The following is a 15,713-nucleotide window of genomic DNA, read 5'->3' as shown; positions in this document are numbered from 1 at the left end:
ATATGTGTGCGTATATAGTACATAACTATATTTATACTTTAAAGTTGTACATATCGGAAAACGTACGAAGTATGCTCTACGCATCCAAATAATAGGGAGATAATTAATTGCTTTACTTCCTGATATGTGGGAGTACACGCGAACTTTTGGCGTGGGGACGGTAAAAAATTATTAGAGACATCAAAAATACGTCTCTTACATGATAACTATAAAATGTATATAGCTCAGACTAATATAAGCTCTTTCTGTTCATTTAAAACGAATCCTTTTTTTGTATAACAGTAGTAAACATAGGAAAACTATTCAATGTCTTCGAGATTTACGAAGATATAAATTTAGATACTTAAAAGGTATTGAAAAATGACTTTCCTCTATTTATGTCGGAAAACTGTCCTTACAAAGCTTTTTAATTCAAGATATGCATTAAATATTGTTAAATGATTGTTTTACAATACTTCTAGCGTAAGATTTGAAAAAAAAGTAATAGTAAAAACATCAAATTTATGAACCATTTTCTATACGTTTCTTGATTAAAATATGACATTTTTATTACACGTCATTACAATTAAGGTTTTTGGTGAAAATTGCTTAAAAGTCCAAATATAACAGATATTACGATAGTTAACTCTTTATTATTAACTATGGAACGTATCTAATTGAGACTAAGCTCTTTGTGTTGACTTAAAACTAGTACTACATTAATATAAAAGTGATGAATTAATGAATACTATTGGATGTCTTCAGAATTTCCAAAACTATTTATCTAGATACGTAAAAGATATTTTGTACACGACATAGACTAGTACACAAAGAATTTCAGATAAGATGCTAGTGTTTACTCACTAGAATTAAGTTAGAGATTTTTTGTTCAAGAATGTGCACAAGCTTAAGTCGAAGCTCCATGGGGATAATTTTTGAGAACTCATATTGTATCTGACAAAATCAACTTCGTGCAAAGAAAAAAACATCTTTGAAAAATTATCGAATTTGAAAAATATTTATTGCTGACCAACAAAATGTGACTCTCAGTCATTGTAGTTGGTCGCAAACCTGAACGTCTTTTTTAACCAAAATCAACAACATTTTTTTAAGATGACAGTGCTCGTCATTTACATTCGAACACATTTTTCTTATTTCACTACATGTACATGTCAGAAACACTTTCACATATTTCACTTTAAAATATATACTCAATTTATCCGGAACATAATATGTATATTAGGATATGATCATCGTTTACTTGCATACATACACAAGTGAGTTTCAAAACAAACTCTAAATATGACAATTACCTACTAACTATTCTTTTTTTATTGGTTCATTACACATTTTAACAATTGTTTATGACAACTTATATTAAATAAAATATACATACAGATGGAGAAAATAGAAACAAAAAATGAAATGCCATTCCAATTGATATACTCTCTCTGTTCTTTTGCAGATCAGGACAAAAGTGAAAGTACCCATACATTTCCAATACTTCTCATATCCTTGATCTCTAATATTTCATCTATAGCTACCTTTCTGCATAAAGTTTAGTGTAAATGATAATACTGAGTTTAGGTGAAAAACTAAATTCTCTTTTTTTTTTGTCATGCGTAAAAATTCTACGCACACTCTGCACGACCGTCCCATTTTTTCTACGTTCTACTACAAAGCAGTGCTTGTAAAATATTCACATTCAATTATTCATAGATACATATGTTTTTCTTTTACGTTCATTTACTGTTGCCATTTTTTATGTGAAAACTTATGTATTAGCGGCTTTTCAAATTAACCAGTATCTACTTCGCACTTTAAGGCATTGCATCGATCAGAAGTACAAGTTTGCGTTTCTGTGGAAAGCATGATCAATCATTAAGGCATTGCATCATTACGTGGGTATGCACGCTATTAATAAATTTGAAATAAAAAATATTTTTTTCCACTAAATAATTTTATTTTACTTTTAAGTATTAAATGCTCGCTTGGGGAAAGTTAAAAATAGAGTTTACACTTTCAACCTGGTGATATTCATCACAAAGTACGACACAACTATTTCATCGTGAAAAGCATTTCTAATATTGAGTGACGTTGTAGATGTAATAAACATAAGCTTGATATCAATGTATATAACTCGAATATCGATGACTCGAGGCTGAGGACATGTTCTCTCAAATTATTTTGAGGAATTTTCTTTACGATATTCGACTATTGGTAGTAGTGGAAAATAAAACCCTTTTGATGATAAGTCAATGGAATTTTGCTTGTCTAAGTTTGAAAAACTTTTTTAATGCGTGGAAGTCAGGTATGTTTTCGTAGCCTCTTATACATTCATGGCTGTACTAAAGTTTATACAACGTATTTCGACCTCATACACCCGATTTGTTCAAGTGTGAGCTCAAAAAAGTTACGATTTAATTGTTATGTAGAATTTTTATTACAAATTGAAAATTGAATTAATAGGTTAAAAAATTTTGCAGTTTTCAAAAAAAAGATTACATAAGCTATTTGGCTTAGTTTATATAAAATATGTCTGACTTTTTCTGTAAAATGCTTTAGTTTCGCATATACGCATGACAATGGTAAATAATTTACAAAACTCACTCGCAAATTACAGTTTCGACGATACCCGGAATAAAAATACGAAGTTTTTAATTTTTTTGTTGCATGGAATCTTATAGTTTTTGACGCAAACAACGTTTTCACTTACTTCAGATGGCAAAAAAAAAATTTAATCCACCAAGACTTGGACGATGTTGAAGTTGTGGGACTGATGTCTTATAAATTTAACATTACAACGGAAAATACTACGACAAATGTATGCAACTAAATTTGGGCATTCTCCTAAAAGTATTTTATATACCATACAAAAATCAAAGATAATGCAGCAATTTTTACCGATTTTTTTATTTCAATGAGCCAGTGCTACAGGCTCGCGAATTTAAAGCTTCCGTCCCCAAAATAAAAACTAAGAGCCCATAACGCTAAGAAATGCCGTAAAACTTTTCAAAGCGTTCAGTTATCGACTGAGAAGGTAGTGGGTTAAAATATAGCTGTCTTACATTTTATACGAATGCACTAGTACAGTTTAATTTTCGTTTGGTGCGTTACAATCCCGATTTTTTAACTGATTAATAAAATCCTGTAAAGCTAGTTTTTTTTAAACTCGTAACGCTAAAGAATCTAGTATTTCCACGTGAGACGTTTGATTGTCGTTCCAAAAGGTGATAAATTAACCAACAGCTGTTACTTATACAGTACAAGTTTAATTCTAAAATTTAATTCTCATTTGTAACTCATAATTTCTGAAAATATGACATGAATCCATCGACTGTTTAATGTATCTCGTAGAGTTTAGGATAGGAAAATAACTGTAGCCAACTATTCATCTTGTGTATCAGAAAGTGTACTGTATGTCTAACCCTGGCAGTTGCTATACATGGAATTTAGTACTTACTCATCGAAAAAAACGCTTTAAATTTTGTTACATGTTCTTTATGCGCATTGATATCTGAAACTGCATCATATGCAATAAAAGCTCTTAAAACAAGGCTTTTTCTCTAAATACATAGAGACAATCAATAAAAGAGAATACTCTTTAACATAAACTCCCCTTTTTTCCTGTGATATCGACTCGAGTGAATGACACACGCAAGCACTTGTATTTTTGTGAGGCTCCACTACTACACCCTCGATTCCTGATGACTAATTTCTAATCTCGATGCCCATCTTTTTGGGAGACCTGTAATCAGCACTAGGCAGTTGAGCTTAGAAAGACAACGGGACTTCCCCTAACCGTTCTGTGTAAATACTGCGGAAATTGAGGATGACGTTTCAATTTTGTCACCCTTTTCTTATACTATATACATACAAATAATATATTTAGTTATTAGTTTGGGGTCTGCATGTGTTTGGTTCATTTTTTTTCTCGTCGAATGGTGTCCTGGTGTCTTTTGAATTTCGGGTTATCGATCGCACGCAGTACTGTGATTGTTGCTAGAAAAAGACGAGCCAGTTATCGATCGGTGCGCGAGTTTTTTTTTTTTTTTTCAGCGTATAAAAACTGAGCTTCGATGAGAGCATGCCGAATGTATTACGAACGACAAAGGAAAAAAAAATTTTATTTTTTGGCACCTTTGACCGAGAGCTACTGATAGATTGTGATGAAAATATGGGTAGTTAATAAAATTGGAGAAAATTTTTTTCGTTACACTTCTGGACTGAAGCCTTAGTGTTTTAAATGACATTATCAAGTAAATAACCAGTCGTATACATGACCATTAAACTATTTTAAGCGCATTGAATACTTAAATGATTCCAATAGATAGTACGTGAAAATACTATCTTTTCCACTCACAGCTAACGGAATTTCATTGCTTTAATTTGAAGAAACTTTTTTATATAACAGAAGCCTAAAATAGTGTTTCATTATTCCCCTTTAAGAGAAAAGTTTTTGCAGCAATTTGGTGAGTAGATGACAACGAACTGCGTACGAAGGATCTTAATGTCTAACAAGTAATATAATACGTTAAGGAAAGTATTTTCTAAAATTTAGATTTTTCTTAACTCATAATTTCTTAAAATATGACATGATTTATTGACTGTTTAATGTGTCTCATTGACTTTAGGACAGAAAAATAACCATAGATAACTATTTATCTAGTGTATAGGTTTAATCAAGTTAACGCAACTATGATTTTTTTCTCGTATATATTATCACACGGTACACAACAACACGATAAAAGCAAAAACTTTACTAATCGAAAGTATAACGTATGCTTGATTTGAATCCGTTGCATTATCTTGTTAAGCTTTCAACATAATAGTAACTAAATTGATATGTGAAATGACAGTGCAGTGAACAAAAATGTACTACCTGAGAAATTCGATCAAGGCATACATATATATATATATATATATATATATATATATGTATTCACAAGCTATTGATTGATTAAAGTCATGGATCCGAAATAAATTTGAAAACTTATTTTTTATGACTACCTATTAACTAGTTATCCACAGATAAAGAGATTGTTGCCTCTATGTAAACACTATGAGCATCTAAGTTTTCAATTACATACAACTGAAAAGAAATTACATACAACAGAAAAGAAAGTGAAGGATGAGCTATTCCTTCCACCTGCACCACGCCACGCCTACGAGGTATTAAAGTGGCATGTACACAACCAATTGCAACGATAGATAATGTCACGTGCGTACACTAAATAGAAAAAAATTCGAATGCTACCATGATAATACGCATAAACAGTTAATAACTAAATTATTCGTTCGTCATTGTTGGAAAAAGTATTATCATAACGAATACTACTGATTAATTATTAATGACTTGATTGCATTCGCCTTAACCCACCTATCTTCTTCTTTGTCCTGGACTTCCATTTTAGACCTATTGGCATTATAAGTATTAACACCATATTTTACTTACAGGTATATGCCGAAGTATATTAAGAGTTAAGGGCTTTGATGCCTGTTGACGTGCGCATAAAATCGAATATGTAAAAAAGTAGTTACCATGTACCATACCTCTGCAATTGAAATTTTGTCAGTTATATGTATATAATTGGAATGCCAGTTATAATGTGTTTACTATACGAGAATAAAAAAAAGGCTGTAATGAAAAAGCAGTTTATCGTATATTTTATGTAGAGTTTCCTCAAAAAAAATTTTCAAGTATCAATAAATAGCGAAACACAGGCAAAAATAATAAAAACTGAATTTCCAGCCTTTTATGGGCACAAAGGATATTTGTTAGCAATTTTTTCAAGAATTTTGCTACCACAGCCAGTAAGTAGTTCAAGTTTTTTAGATTTATGAAAAAATTCGCTTTTCTTTATAAGTAAGTTAATAATTTAATTTGATGATTGCAATAATTTATGAAGCTTCTGAACCATTTTTGTTTGGTAATAAATTTGGAACTGACGACAAAAAATCAACTTAGATTTAACATCGACGCTATATTATGTTAAAAAACATTAAAACTGTGATACCTTTTTTGACGGTAAGACCAAACTTTTTCTTACTCGAGAAAGAGTTATTTTGAGCATTTTTCTTCCCACAAGTGATGGAATTTTACGAATCTTTGATTTTTGATCGAACTTTTTTTCAAACCTAGAGAAATACTTTGTCAATTTCTAATTTGTATTTTTTCTAGACATAGGTGTGTAACACCCGATAAGAAAAAGAAAAAATTATCACCTTCTGTAAAAAAAAAAAAAAATTATTTGAATAAAGACCTAACTTATACTAAATTTAAAAAAATCAATGCTTCACCATCGTCTCCATTTAATACGTTCAGCAAACACCTATTAAGAACTCAAGCTCATTTACTGTAGGCTATAAATAGGGAAGTTATCGATATTGTTAATGCATTGGTTTTTTGAACGTTCAACTTTACGTGTCGAAATTTTCCCTTTATTCACAATAGTTTCAAGAGTATTTTTTTAAAGTTTGTTTCTAAGATACCCAGTACATCACATATTTGCAAATTTCGTGGTTCATCAAACTACAGAAAACATCAGTTTTTTTTCTTTTGGACATTTTGGTGTTAGAAAGTATTTGATAAGTGAATAACTATTAACGCTTAGGTAAGCTGAAAAAAATGTTATAAGAATACTCGGTTTGTAACACATGAAAAGGTGCTCATACACTTTGAGCAAATCTTTTTACTTTGACGTATTAAAAAAATGTTGTTTTTGAATAACAGCTATCCGTATAATAATTTGCTCGTACGTCATATCACATGTCTTCTGTTAAACCTTTTTTAGAAATCTTATGAAACATAATTTGTAGATTTGAAAAGCACAGCAATAACTTTGACATTTGAAACATCGGACACAACTGCAAGCCACTAGAACTGCCGCTGTACCGTTGGTCACAGATATGGCCCGAGGTCGCAGGCAAGGTTCAAGTAACAGGGACGACAGTTCATCGTCGAGTACTCACCAATGTCCAAAGTGTTACAAAAGTTTTCCCACGCAATCGCAATGCTTTTGGCACCCATGTCTGATGGATCAACGATGGCACTGCAAACTGTGCTCCCAACTCTCCTACGACACCGAGTGGAAGCTCCGTAACCACATGGCTTTCAGTCACCCGAAATTCGATCGTAACAAGAAAAATGTCCCAGTTTTAAGCGACTTAGACTCTGACAAGGCTTCGTGAGATTTTTTTTACGAGCCCATCTAAAATATCTTTGCTATACCATCTGGATAACAATACATTCATGGAATATATACAACAAAGTGGGCGGGGCTTGACGAATCTAAAGTTGGTTGTTAAATACACAATCTCCATGAAACAAGAAATGTAACAATAGTTCTCATCAAAGATTATACAAGTTGTTAAGCCGAAATTTCCTTAAAAATATATAATGTACCTCAAATATTGTGTATACCTTATTCTGTAATTACTTAATTGTATTTCATTGCGTTGTATACTTGGTCGGTAAATTTATTGAGAGATGACGTCACATCAAGAGGCTGAGGAAAATTTTACTCCAAATATAATATACCTTGCTATTTTTCCATGGTTAGCTAAGCTAGATAAATATGTGAAGGGTGTACTGGTAATTTATAAATTCAACTAAACGTATAGTTTCGTAAAACAAAGATAGTAGACAATACTAATTAATTATCTAAATTAAATTTAAAAAATCTTGTAAACGTTACGGAATAAAAAATATTGAAAGCTATGTACACTATAATGAGACGTTGTATCCTTTGACGTCAGAGATAAAATGATCACAAAATCCTTAAAACCCTATGTTCTGTGCTCCAATATTGCATGAGTTTCGTACAGTATCTGATAATAAGTTTTTTATGCTCCAAAAATAATGCAGTTGAAATAAACTGCCTTATAACATTAATTGTGAAATAATTTATTTTTTTCGTTTTGTGTATTTTATAATTGGTTTGATTGGTTTTCACGAAATGTTTCTTCTAAGATGATAAAGGTAACTAATAATTAATATGAGATTTAATAAATAACAAACATATTATTTTACTAGAAATGTATTTAATGGAGGTTTAATGACTTATGTGAAGTAAGCTTCTGAACTGATAGTAAGCATTTGCTAATTATCGTTAACTTCTAAAGTAGAAAATTCCCCAAAAAATAGGTAAAACAATCTTAACGTACTGTATACTAAAAAAATTCATAATTTAAATTAAAAAAAAAAAAAAAAAAAAAAAAAAACAATTTTGCACAATTTTTCTGAGATAAAATTTGTTGGCGAGAGGGTTGAGTGACCGGCGGCAGGGATTACGGTTTTATTAGTTGAGTAATGAAAGATGGGGTGAGGGGCTGTTAGTCGATGTTAGAATCAGTAAATAAATAAAAATGAAACGAAAAAGAAAGGTACAGCTGTAGTGAAAGTACTCCCAAAAATAGTTGCCTTTCGCCTCGTTTTTGCTTCTTTGGAGGGAATAAAAAAAAATTTATAACATATGGAATTTTGCACGTATCGTCAATTAAAAAAATTAAGTTGTTAGGTTGAAAACAGTAAGGAAATACTGTATACAATGCATTGAATTAAAAAATTTGTGATCTCATGGCAGACCTCTTAATGCATATGATAGCCAATTAATCTCAACGTGCCACGTGATGAACATCTATATACGTTTATAAAAACGTTATAGACGGTAATTTTGAAAATCTGCATTTTTGTTCTACCATCGTTTTATCCTTCCGAAATCAGTGAACTGTCTGCTATTTTCTTCGAAACATTATCTATTAAAAATTTCTTTGTATTAGTTACAGCGACGCTACCTCAACTGATAACACACGAAACGCGAACTAAGTTTAAAAAAATTATCAGACATAGGTATCGGACGTATCTACACTCGATGCTTGAACGCACTTTAATGAACAAAAGCATTAACAGAACAAGTTTAACAAAATCATGAAAAAGGAGGATAAGATGACTTACGTCGGTAACAGTTGTACGTAGCTTTTTTTTCCTTATACGTGTTCATTGTCTTGTATGAAGAACATCAGAATTTCCATTACATTCGATATTCTGAGAAACTCGTAATATACAATTTGTCATTGTAGTGGAGTTAATTACTAAATGACGATTGAGTTTCAACGAAGATCTAAAATATTAGAAGCAATACAATGACGGGAAGCAAGTGACACCGGATAAAGTTTTTACTTCATGTGTATGAAAGTGAAGAAAAGTTTGTGATTTCGATTAAAAATTAGTGCTCGTCGTGCTTAAATTGCGCGGCATATTGACAAATAAGAATAAAGTCATGGTAGCAAAACACCTGCGCACGTGTATTCTTCCACTTGACTAATGTATTTTAACTTATTCAAAAATGACGGCTCAGTGGTGGCATAAGTTGAAACAATTATCAGCCACGTTTACTAACGTCAACGAATTGGAAACGGAAAACGAAATCAAGACTCATCTCACAAAAAAAGATTTGCTCTTGTCAGAACTAGGACATAACGGGAAGAAATTGCTACACTACATAGCAGAGATTAATAGTTCGTCGATAACGCAATTTTGCATTGATGCAGGCTGCGATGTGAATGAATTTAGTGACCTGGGAATAACACCAATTATCATTGCTATTGATCACAGTAATGTGGATACGGTAAAAACTCTTTTGGAAGCTGGAGCAATTCGCAATAGTTATTATTATAGAAAAAACTCAGGACCATTGTTCACTGCAATTGAAAAGGGACATCGTGATATGATTAAATTGCTACTGAATGATGGTGTGGACGACCACACAAAGACTTCTGCATTTCTTCACTGTGTCAATTTACTCATATCAGGTAAAATATTATCCATGATACTAAGTAACAGTCTGTTTAATTTCTACAATCATGACCGACCTATTCGGTCAAATTTATTCCAATCAAGAATAAAACACGTGCTACTTGATTGAACAATTGGTGACTTATATTGCTAGATACAATAGATCCCAAACCTAACCCATGAATACTTACTGATTAAAAAATAAAAAACTGTTGAATTGAAAATGGTGCATGTCATAATTATAAATAAGCTTAGCGACTTCTGTTGCTAGATAAAGTGGATACCCAACCTAACCTATAAATACTTAGTGATTAAAAAATAAAAAACTGTTAAATTGAAAATGGTGCATGTCATAATTATAAGCAAGCTTCCTTTACTAAGTATTTTCTTAATAATTATTCCTTGATCTAGTAGATAATTGGGAAACAATGTTTAAAAGTGATGCGTCACGTTTATATTACAATATGATTATCGGTACGTGGTATGCACCTACTATCTCATTCTCACTTAATTATAATAATTAGAAAGCAGATGTAATTTATAAGAACATCACGGGAAACGTTAATAGGGTCTTTGATCATCACTTGAATTTTTAACGTCAAGATTTAAGTATAAATTATAAAAGCTCCATGGTTATTTTTTTTTAATTTAATAGCAAAATATAAATTAATCTATATTATTTTTTATTCTATACAAATAGGATAACCCTTTGCCAAAATAATACAACATGGAAAATGTAAAATACTGAAGAATTGTATTCCTAATTTAAAGACAAAATTATTATTAGTATTATTGTTATTATTACTATTATTATCATTGTTATTATTATAACTATCATAGGATAATGTAGGATAACGTGGAATAATTTGGGTTTTAACGATCGTCGTACTATTTCAGTCTCAATTTGCCGTAGTTATTTCAATTCTTTAAAAAATCTTGAGTTCTAAAAGTTCGCATGTAATAGTTTTTCAAGAAAGAAAAATCAATGTCGAAGTATTTTATCCTCAGACTCATGAGCCTATTTTACACGATTTGAGATAGATATATAAATAGTTCAAACTCTGTTACCGTATAAGAGAATAAAACTAGTACAACTTATAGTCACAAAATGTTTTTGTTTGGTTCCCAAATTATATTTTTTTATTTGTTAATTCAATGTCTTTTTTGAGTAAGATATTTCTTAACTCATTATGATTCAAAGTTAAAATTGTAAAAAAATAAGTTGTATGAGATATTGACAAAAACCATTATCATTTAACTATACTTAGTCACAAAAAAGTTTCAATGCTATTAGTACGATAGGTTTGAGTTCCGTTTTCTCTAACAAAAAAAATGTTGCATATTTGGTTTACAAATTCGAACTAAAACATAATAAAAACCTTGGTAAATTCTCATTTTCCCTTGTTGAAAGTAATAATTCCATAAGCTTGAAAATCTACGTAAATATGTACTTTGATCATATATATTCTTAAATTTGCATTTTTAATTCCAAAAACCCAAACTTTTGAATGAAAGCTTTAAAATCTAAAAGATTGTACTACTTTTATAGTTCCATTTCATACTTTATGAACTCCTGGTTATAACAGTAAGCTACTTTATTATATTGAGTTTGGTATACCTGAGGTATTTTTTATCTGTTAGAAAATTTAAAAATGTGCCTTGTTAATTAATGAAAACTAGCCTTTATGATATTCAACGTCATTGACTACACGTATATTGACAAATATCTTCGATAGATAATATAAATTGCCTCGAGTGTGCACACTTGATGGACATTAAATCTTGTTTTTGAGTACGTATACAAGTTATATTCTATTGGATGGTTCAATAAGTCGACGGTATTCATTGGAGGATTGGCAAATTCGAGAACGAGAATAGATGTCCGTCAACTGTATGTACAACTGTCAAAGTATACCCAAAACCCTTTGTATCTTTTGAAACATTATTAAATTACAGTAGGTCTCTATTATATCACAGATAGTTAGAGGTTTTATTCATATTGCGTAACTTGTAGGTTATAATAGTGTTATTGAATTTATTAAAATATTGCTTCAAAAAATGTAAATGGCATGAGACGTACTTGCGATGTTTCTAAATGTTTAACCATAACTTTATAACGGCAGATTGTTAGAGTATAGTTTTTACTCACGACTAATGTATGAGAGTGCCTTATTTCATTATATATATTAGAAAAAAATACAAATCCTAAAGTTTCCTTCAAATTTGTGACTCAAACGTCTGACACTGGTCTTTTACGTACCAGGTTACTCATCGCTTGTCACTCCAAATACGAATATCAAAAAATTTTTTTACTTTTCAGGGAAGTCCAACAATGGCCTCTACGAAATCATGGAATTACTTATCAAGGCTGGAGCAAACATTAATGCAGAAGATGATAATGGAAACACTCCTCTCCACTTAGCTGTTGGCGCGGGTTGCGATGATGCAATCGAGTTCTTGTTAAAAGCAAATGCCCAAGTCAATGTTGAAAATGTTTACAAACGCATACCACTGCAAAATTTTCAACTCTCGGAAATGATGCGCGTTGGACCTGTCGAGCGCCTGATTGAGGTTGGAAGTAAAATTGAGGGAGCCGACATTTTTGGGAACACTGCGTTGCACTACGCTGTTGCGTCGATGTCGTTAAGCGCAGTGAAACTCTTACTTAGCAAAGGTGCATCAGTCAATGTTGTAAATCGCATGGATTTTGATCCTCTCAGCTACAGTTTTTTCACGAGGGTTTGCTTCAACTCTAACGAGCGTATTCGAGGGGACATAGTGGTAATACGCCTTTTTTTAATCACATTGGTCTTTTTTTCATTTTGAAATGCCTTATTTCATTATATAATTCTGTTTCAGAGTATCTATTTACAATTTTTGGAACTAAAAAAGCTAATCTGGATAAGAAAAGTGTTCTTCCTATACTGTAAATCCAGTTTTGACGACTATATAATCATAAAATAAAATTGGAGTGTGAATATAAGAGCGAAATCTTTATTGATTTGCTGCACTTGATCGAAACTTTAAATGCAGTCTATCTTTATTTCCAGAGCTATTGCAAATTCCACGGTTTTACATGCCACTTTATCCCTTATTCTCTTTGCAAACGCCAACAACGGCTATTCATATTTTACCCAATAAACGAAAGACCATATTTCTAATTTCGTTGTTTGACTTTTTATTGGAGACTAAGGTTGCAGTGTATTAAACGGTGGCATTAGCAATGGTCCTGGACATATTAGCTTCGAAATATCGATCACATCTATCTCAAAAACAAAGTTTACCTTTATCATCAAGTTTTGGTTTTGTTTTTTATAAGGTTCTTGTTATCATTGGAAACAAAAGTAGAAAAAATCAATGTTTTTGTAGTATTTTAATTATTATAAGACATAATATTAACTGTTGATTTGTTCATTTAATGTACCGATAGTAAATTATAATGCACAAATTTCAGCTTGACGAATACATAATATGTATCATAACGCTATTGGATAACAAACTAGACCTGAACCGTATGAACAAAAATGGTTGGACGCCGTTGTACGTCGCTCTGCAAAATGGTCACGATAGCAAAATCATATCTTTATTGTTGGATCGTGGAGCTACGTTTGATTATGACAACAGCATAGTACAGACAACCATTAGAGGAAACAGAAACCAAAAAACTTCAAGGATACTACTGAGACACATGGCTATGCATAATCCGCAAAAACGTTTGAATTTCGATAAATCAGGTATAGGTCAAGAACTGCAAGACTTTTATTTAAATTGCCTCGATGAAATACGCAGACTTAATGAATGCTCGTCAACTGATAGTAGCCTGTTGGGCTCTAGCTTTTCCATGGATTCATGTAAAACAGAAGCAGAGTTTAAAAATCGCAAGACAGTCAACTCTTCGGTACTCTTTTTACCATACTTATAAAATTTCAATGATAATGTTTCAAGTATATATCTTCCTTCAATCGAATAGTTTGACAAAATCAATAAATTTTTTAACTCTTACATTGATATACATACATGCGTTTTCAATTGCAAAAAAAAATTTTCAGTTCTGGAACACATTAGAAGAGCTAATAAACAAGTTCTACATCGACGAAAACTCTATGCAACAAAAAATAATAAAGCACCTTACAATGACGGATACTCTACCGGAACTGTACGACCACCAAGGAAATAATGTGTTGCACTACTTGACGAGAATAAAAAATTCTTTCATCATAAAAATTTGTATTGTATTCGAATGCAACGTTAATACATTAAATAACGAAAAAAATCCACCGCTTGCTATAGCAGTTGAACGCAATAATTTAGAAGTGGCAAAAGCTCTACTGGATGGTGGAGCTATTCACGACATAGGTTTTTTTAACAACTACAAGGGACCATTACACTTGGCTGTCGAAAAGGGCCACTTAGAGATGGTAAAACTTCTCATAGATCACCATGTAAATGTCAATGCTTTCGACCGATCATTTCGAACTCCGTTGCACGTTGTATGTTCTCTAGGTAAGAAAAAAAAATTTTTCAATACCTTACCATACAATACACTCTTTATAAACTAAAAGCAATGACATAATTTACAACAAAACTCTATTTTTCAGGGACTCTAAAGAACGCCAATTACATCGAGATCGTCAAAGAGCTAATTAAAGCTGGGGCAGACGTCAACGCAAAAGACCTATATGAGAACACACCTTTGCACCTGGTATCGAAAAATTGTTTAAACGATGTAATCGATTTGTTGTTGACCGCAGGTGCTGAAGTTAACAGTAAAAACAACAAGGACAATTCGCCACTTCATCTTGTGTCAAACAAGCAAGTCAGTACGAATACACTTCAACGACTAGTCAAAGCTGGAAGTGAAACAAATGTAGCGAATTGTTACGGAAAAACCCCCTTGCACCAACTGGCCACCCACCTTTCGCCAAAGATGCTGGAAATTTTGCTCAAAAACGGCGCATTGGCCAATATTTATGACTATCATGACTTGGACGCTATGTCTTACGTGATAGATAACTGCAAGTACAACATGCCGAAAAAAAAACTGGGCGAGTCTCTGAATGCCATAAGACTCCTCATAGACAACGGATCGGATATCAACCGCATAAACAAACATGGCTTTTCGACGCTGTACTTGGCTCTTTTCAACAATTGCCACTCCAAAATTGTGTCTTTCCTGCTGAGGTGTGGGTCGATCATTGACTTTGACAGCATAATGATCCAAAAAACGATAAAACAAAAAGAGATTTCGGAGTCTTCGCGTTTGTTAATAAAACATGCGGCTCTGTATGACGTGCAGTGTCGTAAAGACATGCTGCTGAATTTCAGTTTGGATAAGTTGAACAAGCAACAGCAGGAATTATACGCTCATTGTAAGAAAGAACTACTTTTTATGAAAATGATGATAATCGAGGGAACGGTGTCGTTATTTGACTTTCTTACGGATAAAGACGTCAGCGCTTACGTGCAGGACGAAAATATTTTAAAAGTTTTTAATATCAATCACATCACTCTATCTTTTCCAAATTACTCTGAAATGCTGAGTGACCGTTTCTCCAGTGAACAATTGAAACTGGAAAATTCACAAAAAAAATAAATTCGTTGCTTATAAAAATTTTTTTTTTGTTCGGATTTTGTTATCAATTTCATATTTTATTTTAAAACCTAATGTTAGTTTACAACAAAAATAAGTTCTACACTCATATTTTGGCTCAACTCTGATGCCAAAAGAATATCTAAAAATTGTATCCCTAAATGTATCATTCTTTTCAATCTTAATAAAAACAAATAAATCAGCTTTGTCTACGTTAACTTGTTTTAATAAAAATTGTAAAACTTTCCTTCTCTTAATTACTTGCTATAATGATTTGTTTACTTTTTTTAAAATTTGTTTTCTTCAATTGTTTAAATGAGTTTTTAATTTTCTTCACATTCAAGTAGA

General features: G+C 31.8%; 1 protein-coding gene across 2 annotated transcripts; it reads left to right on the top strand.

The window, feature by feature from the left end:
- The first annotated feature begins 9,131 nt into the window (after nucleotides 1-9,131).
- Nucleotides 9,132-15,397, top strand: LOC106639981 (uncharacterized). 2 transcript variants are annotated; one of them, XM_089598308.1, is made up of 5 exons: nucleotides 9,132-9,792; nucleotides 12,096-12,553; nucleotides 13,230-13,673; nucleotides 13,825-14,278; nucleotides 14,374-15,397. In XM_089598308.1, exons 1-5 carry the CDS (start codon nucleotides 9,327-9,329, stop codon nucleotides 15,366-15,368), a joined length of 2,817 nt encoding a protein of 938 aa, XP_089454434.1. In that variant the 5' UTR covers nucleotides 9,132-9,326; the 3' UTR covers nucleotides 15,369-15,397. The 2 variants fall into 2 exon arrangements, with proteins under 2 accessions (XP_089454434.1, XP_089454435.1); XM_089598309.1 differs by lacking the exon at nucleotides 9,132-9,792 and adding an exon at nucleotides 11,609-11,666.
- Nucleotides 15,398-15,713: the final 316 nt, after the last annotated feature.

Source organism: Copidosoma floridanum, unplaced genomic scaffold (genome assembly GCF_036245765.1).
Source record: "Copidosoma floridanum isolate Cflo_tuat_1 unplaced genomic scaffold, Cflo_Japanese_pri ptg000006l, whole genome shotgun sequence".
Lineage (NCBI taxonomy): Eukaryota > Metazoa > Arthropoda > Insecta > Hymenoptera > Encyrtidae > Copidosoma > Copidosoma floridanum.
Note: the sequence above shows the minus strand (reverse complement) of the source record. Positions and strands in the feature narration are given on the sequence as shown.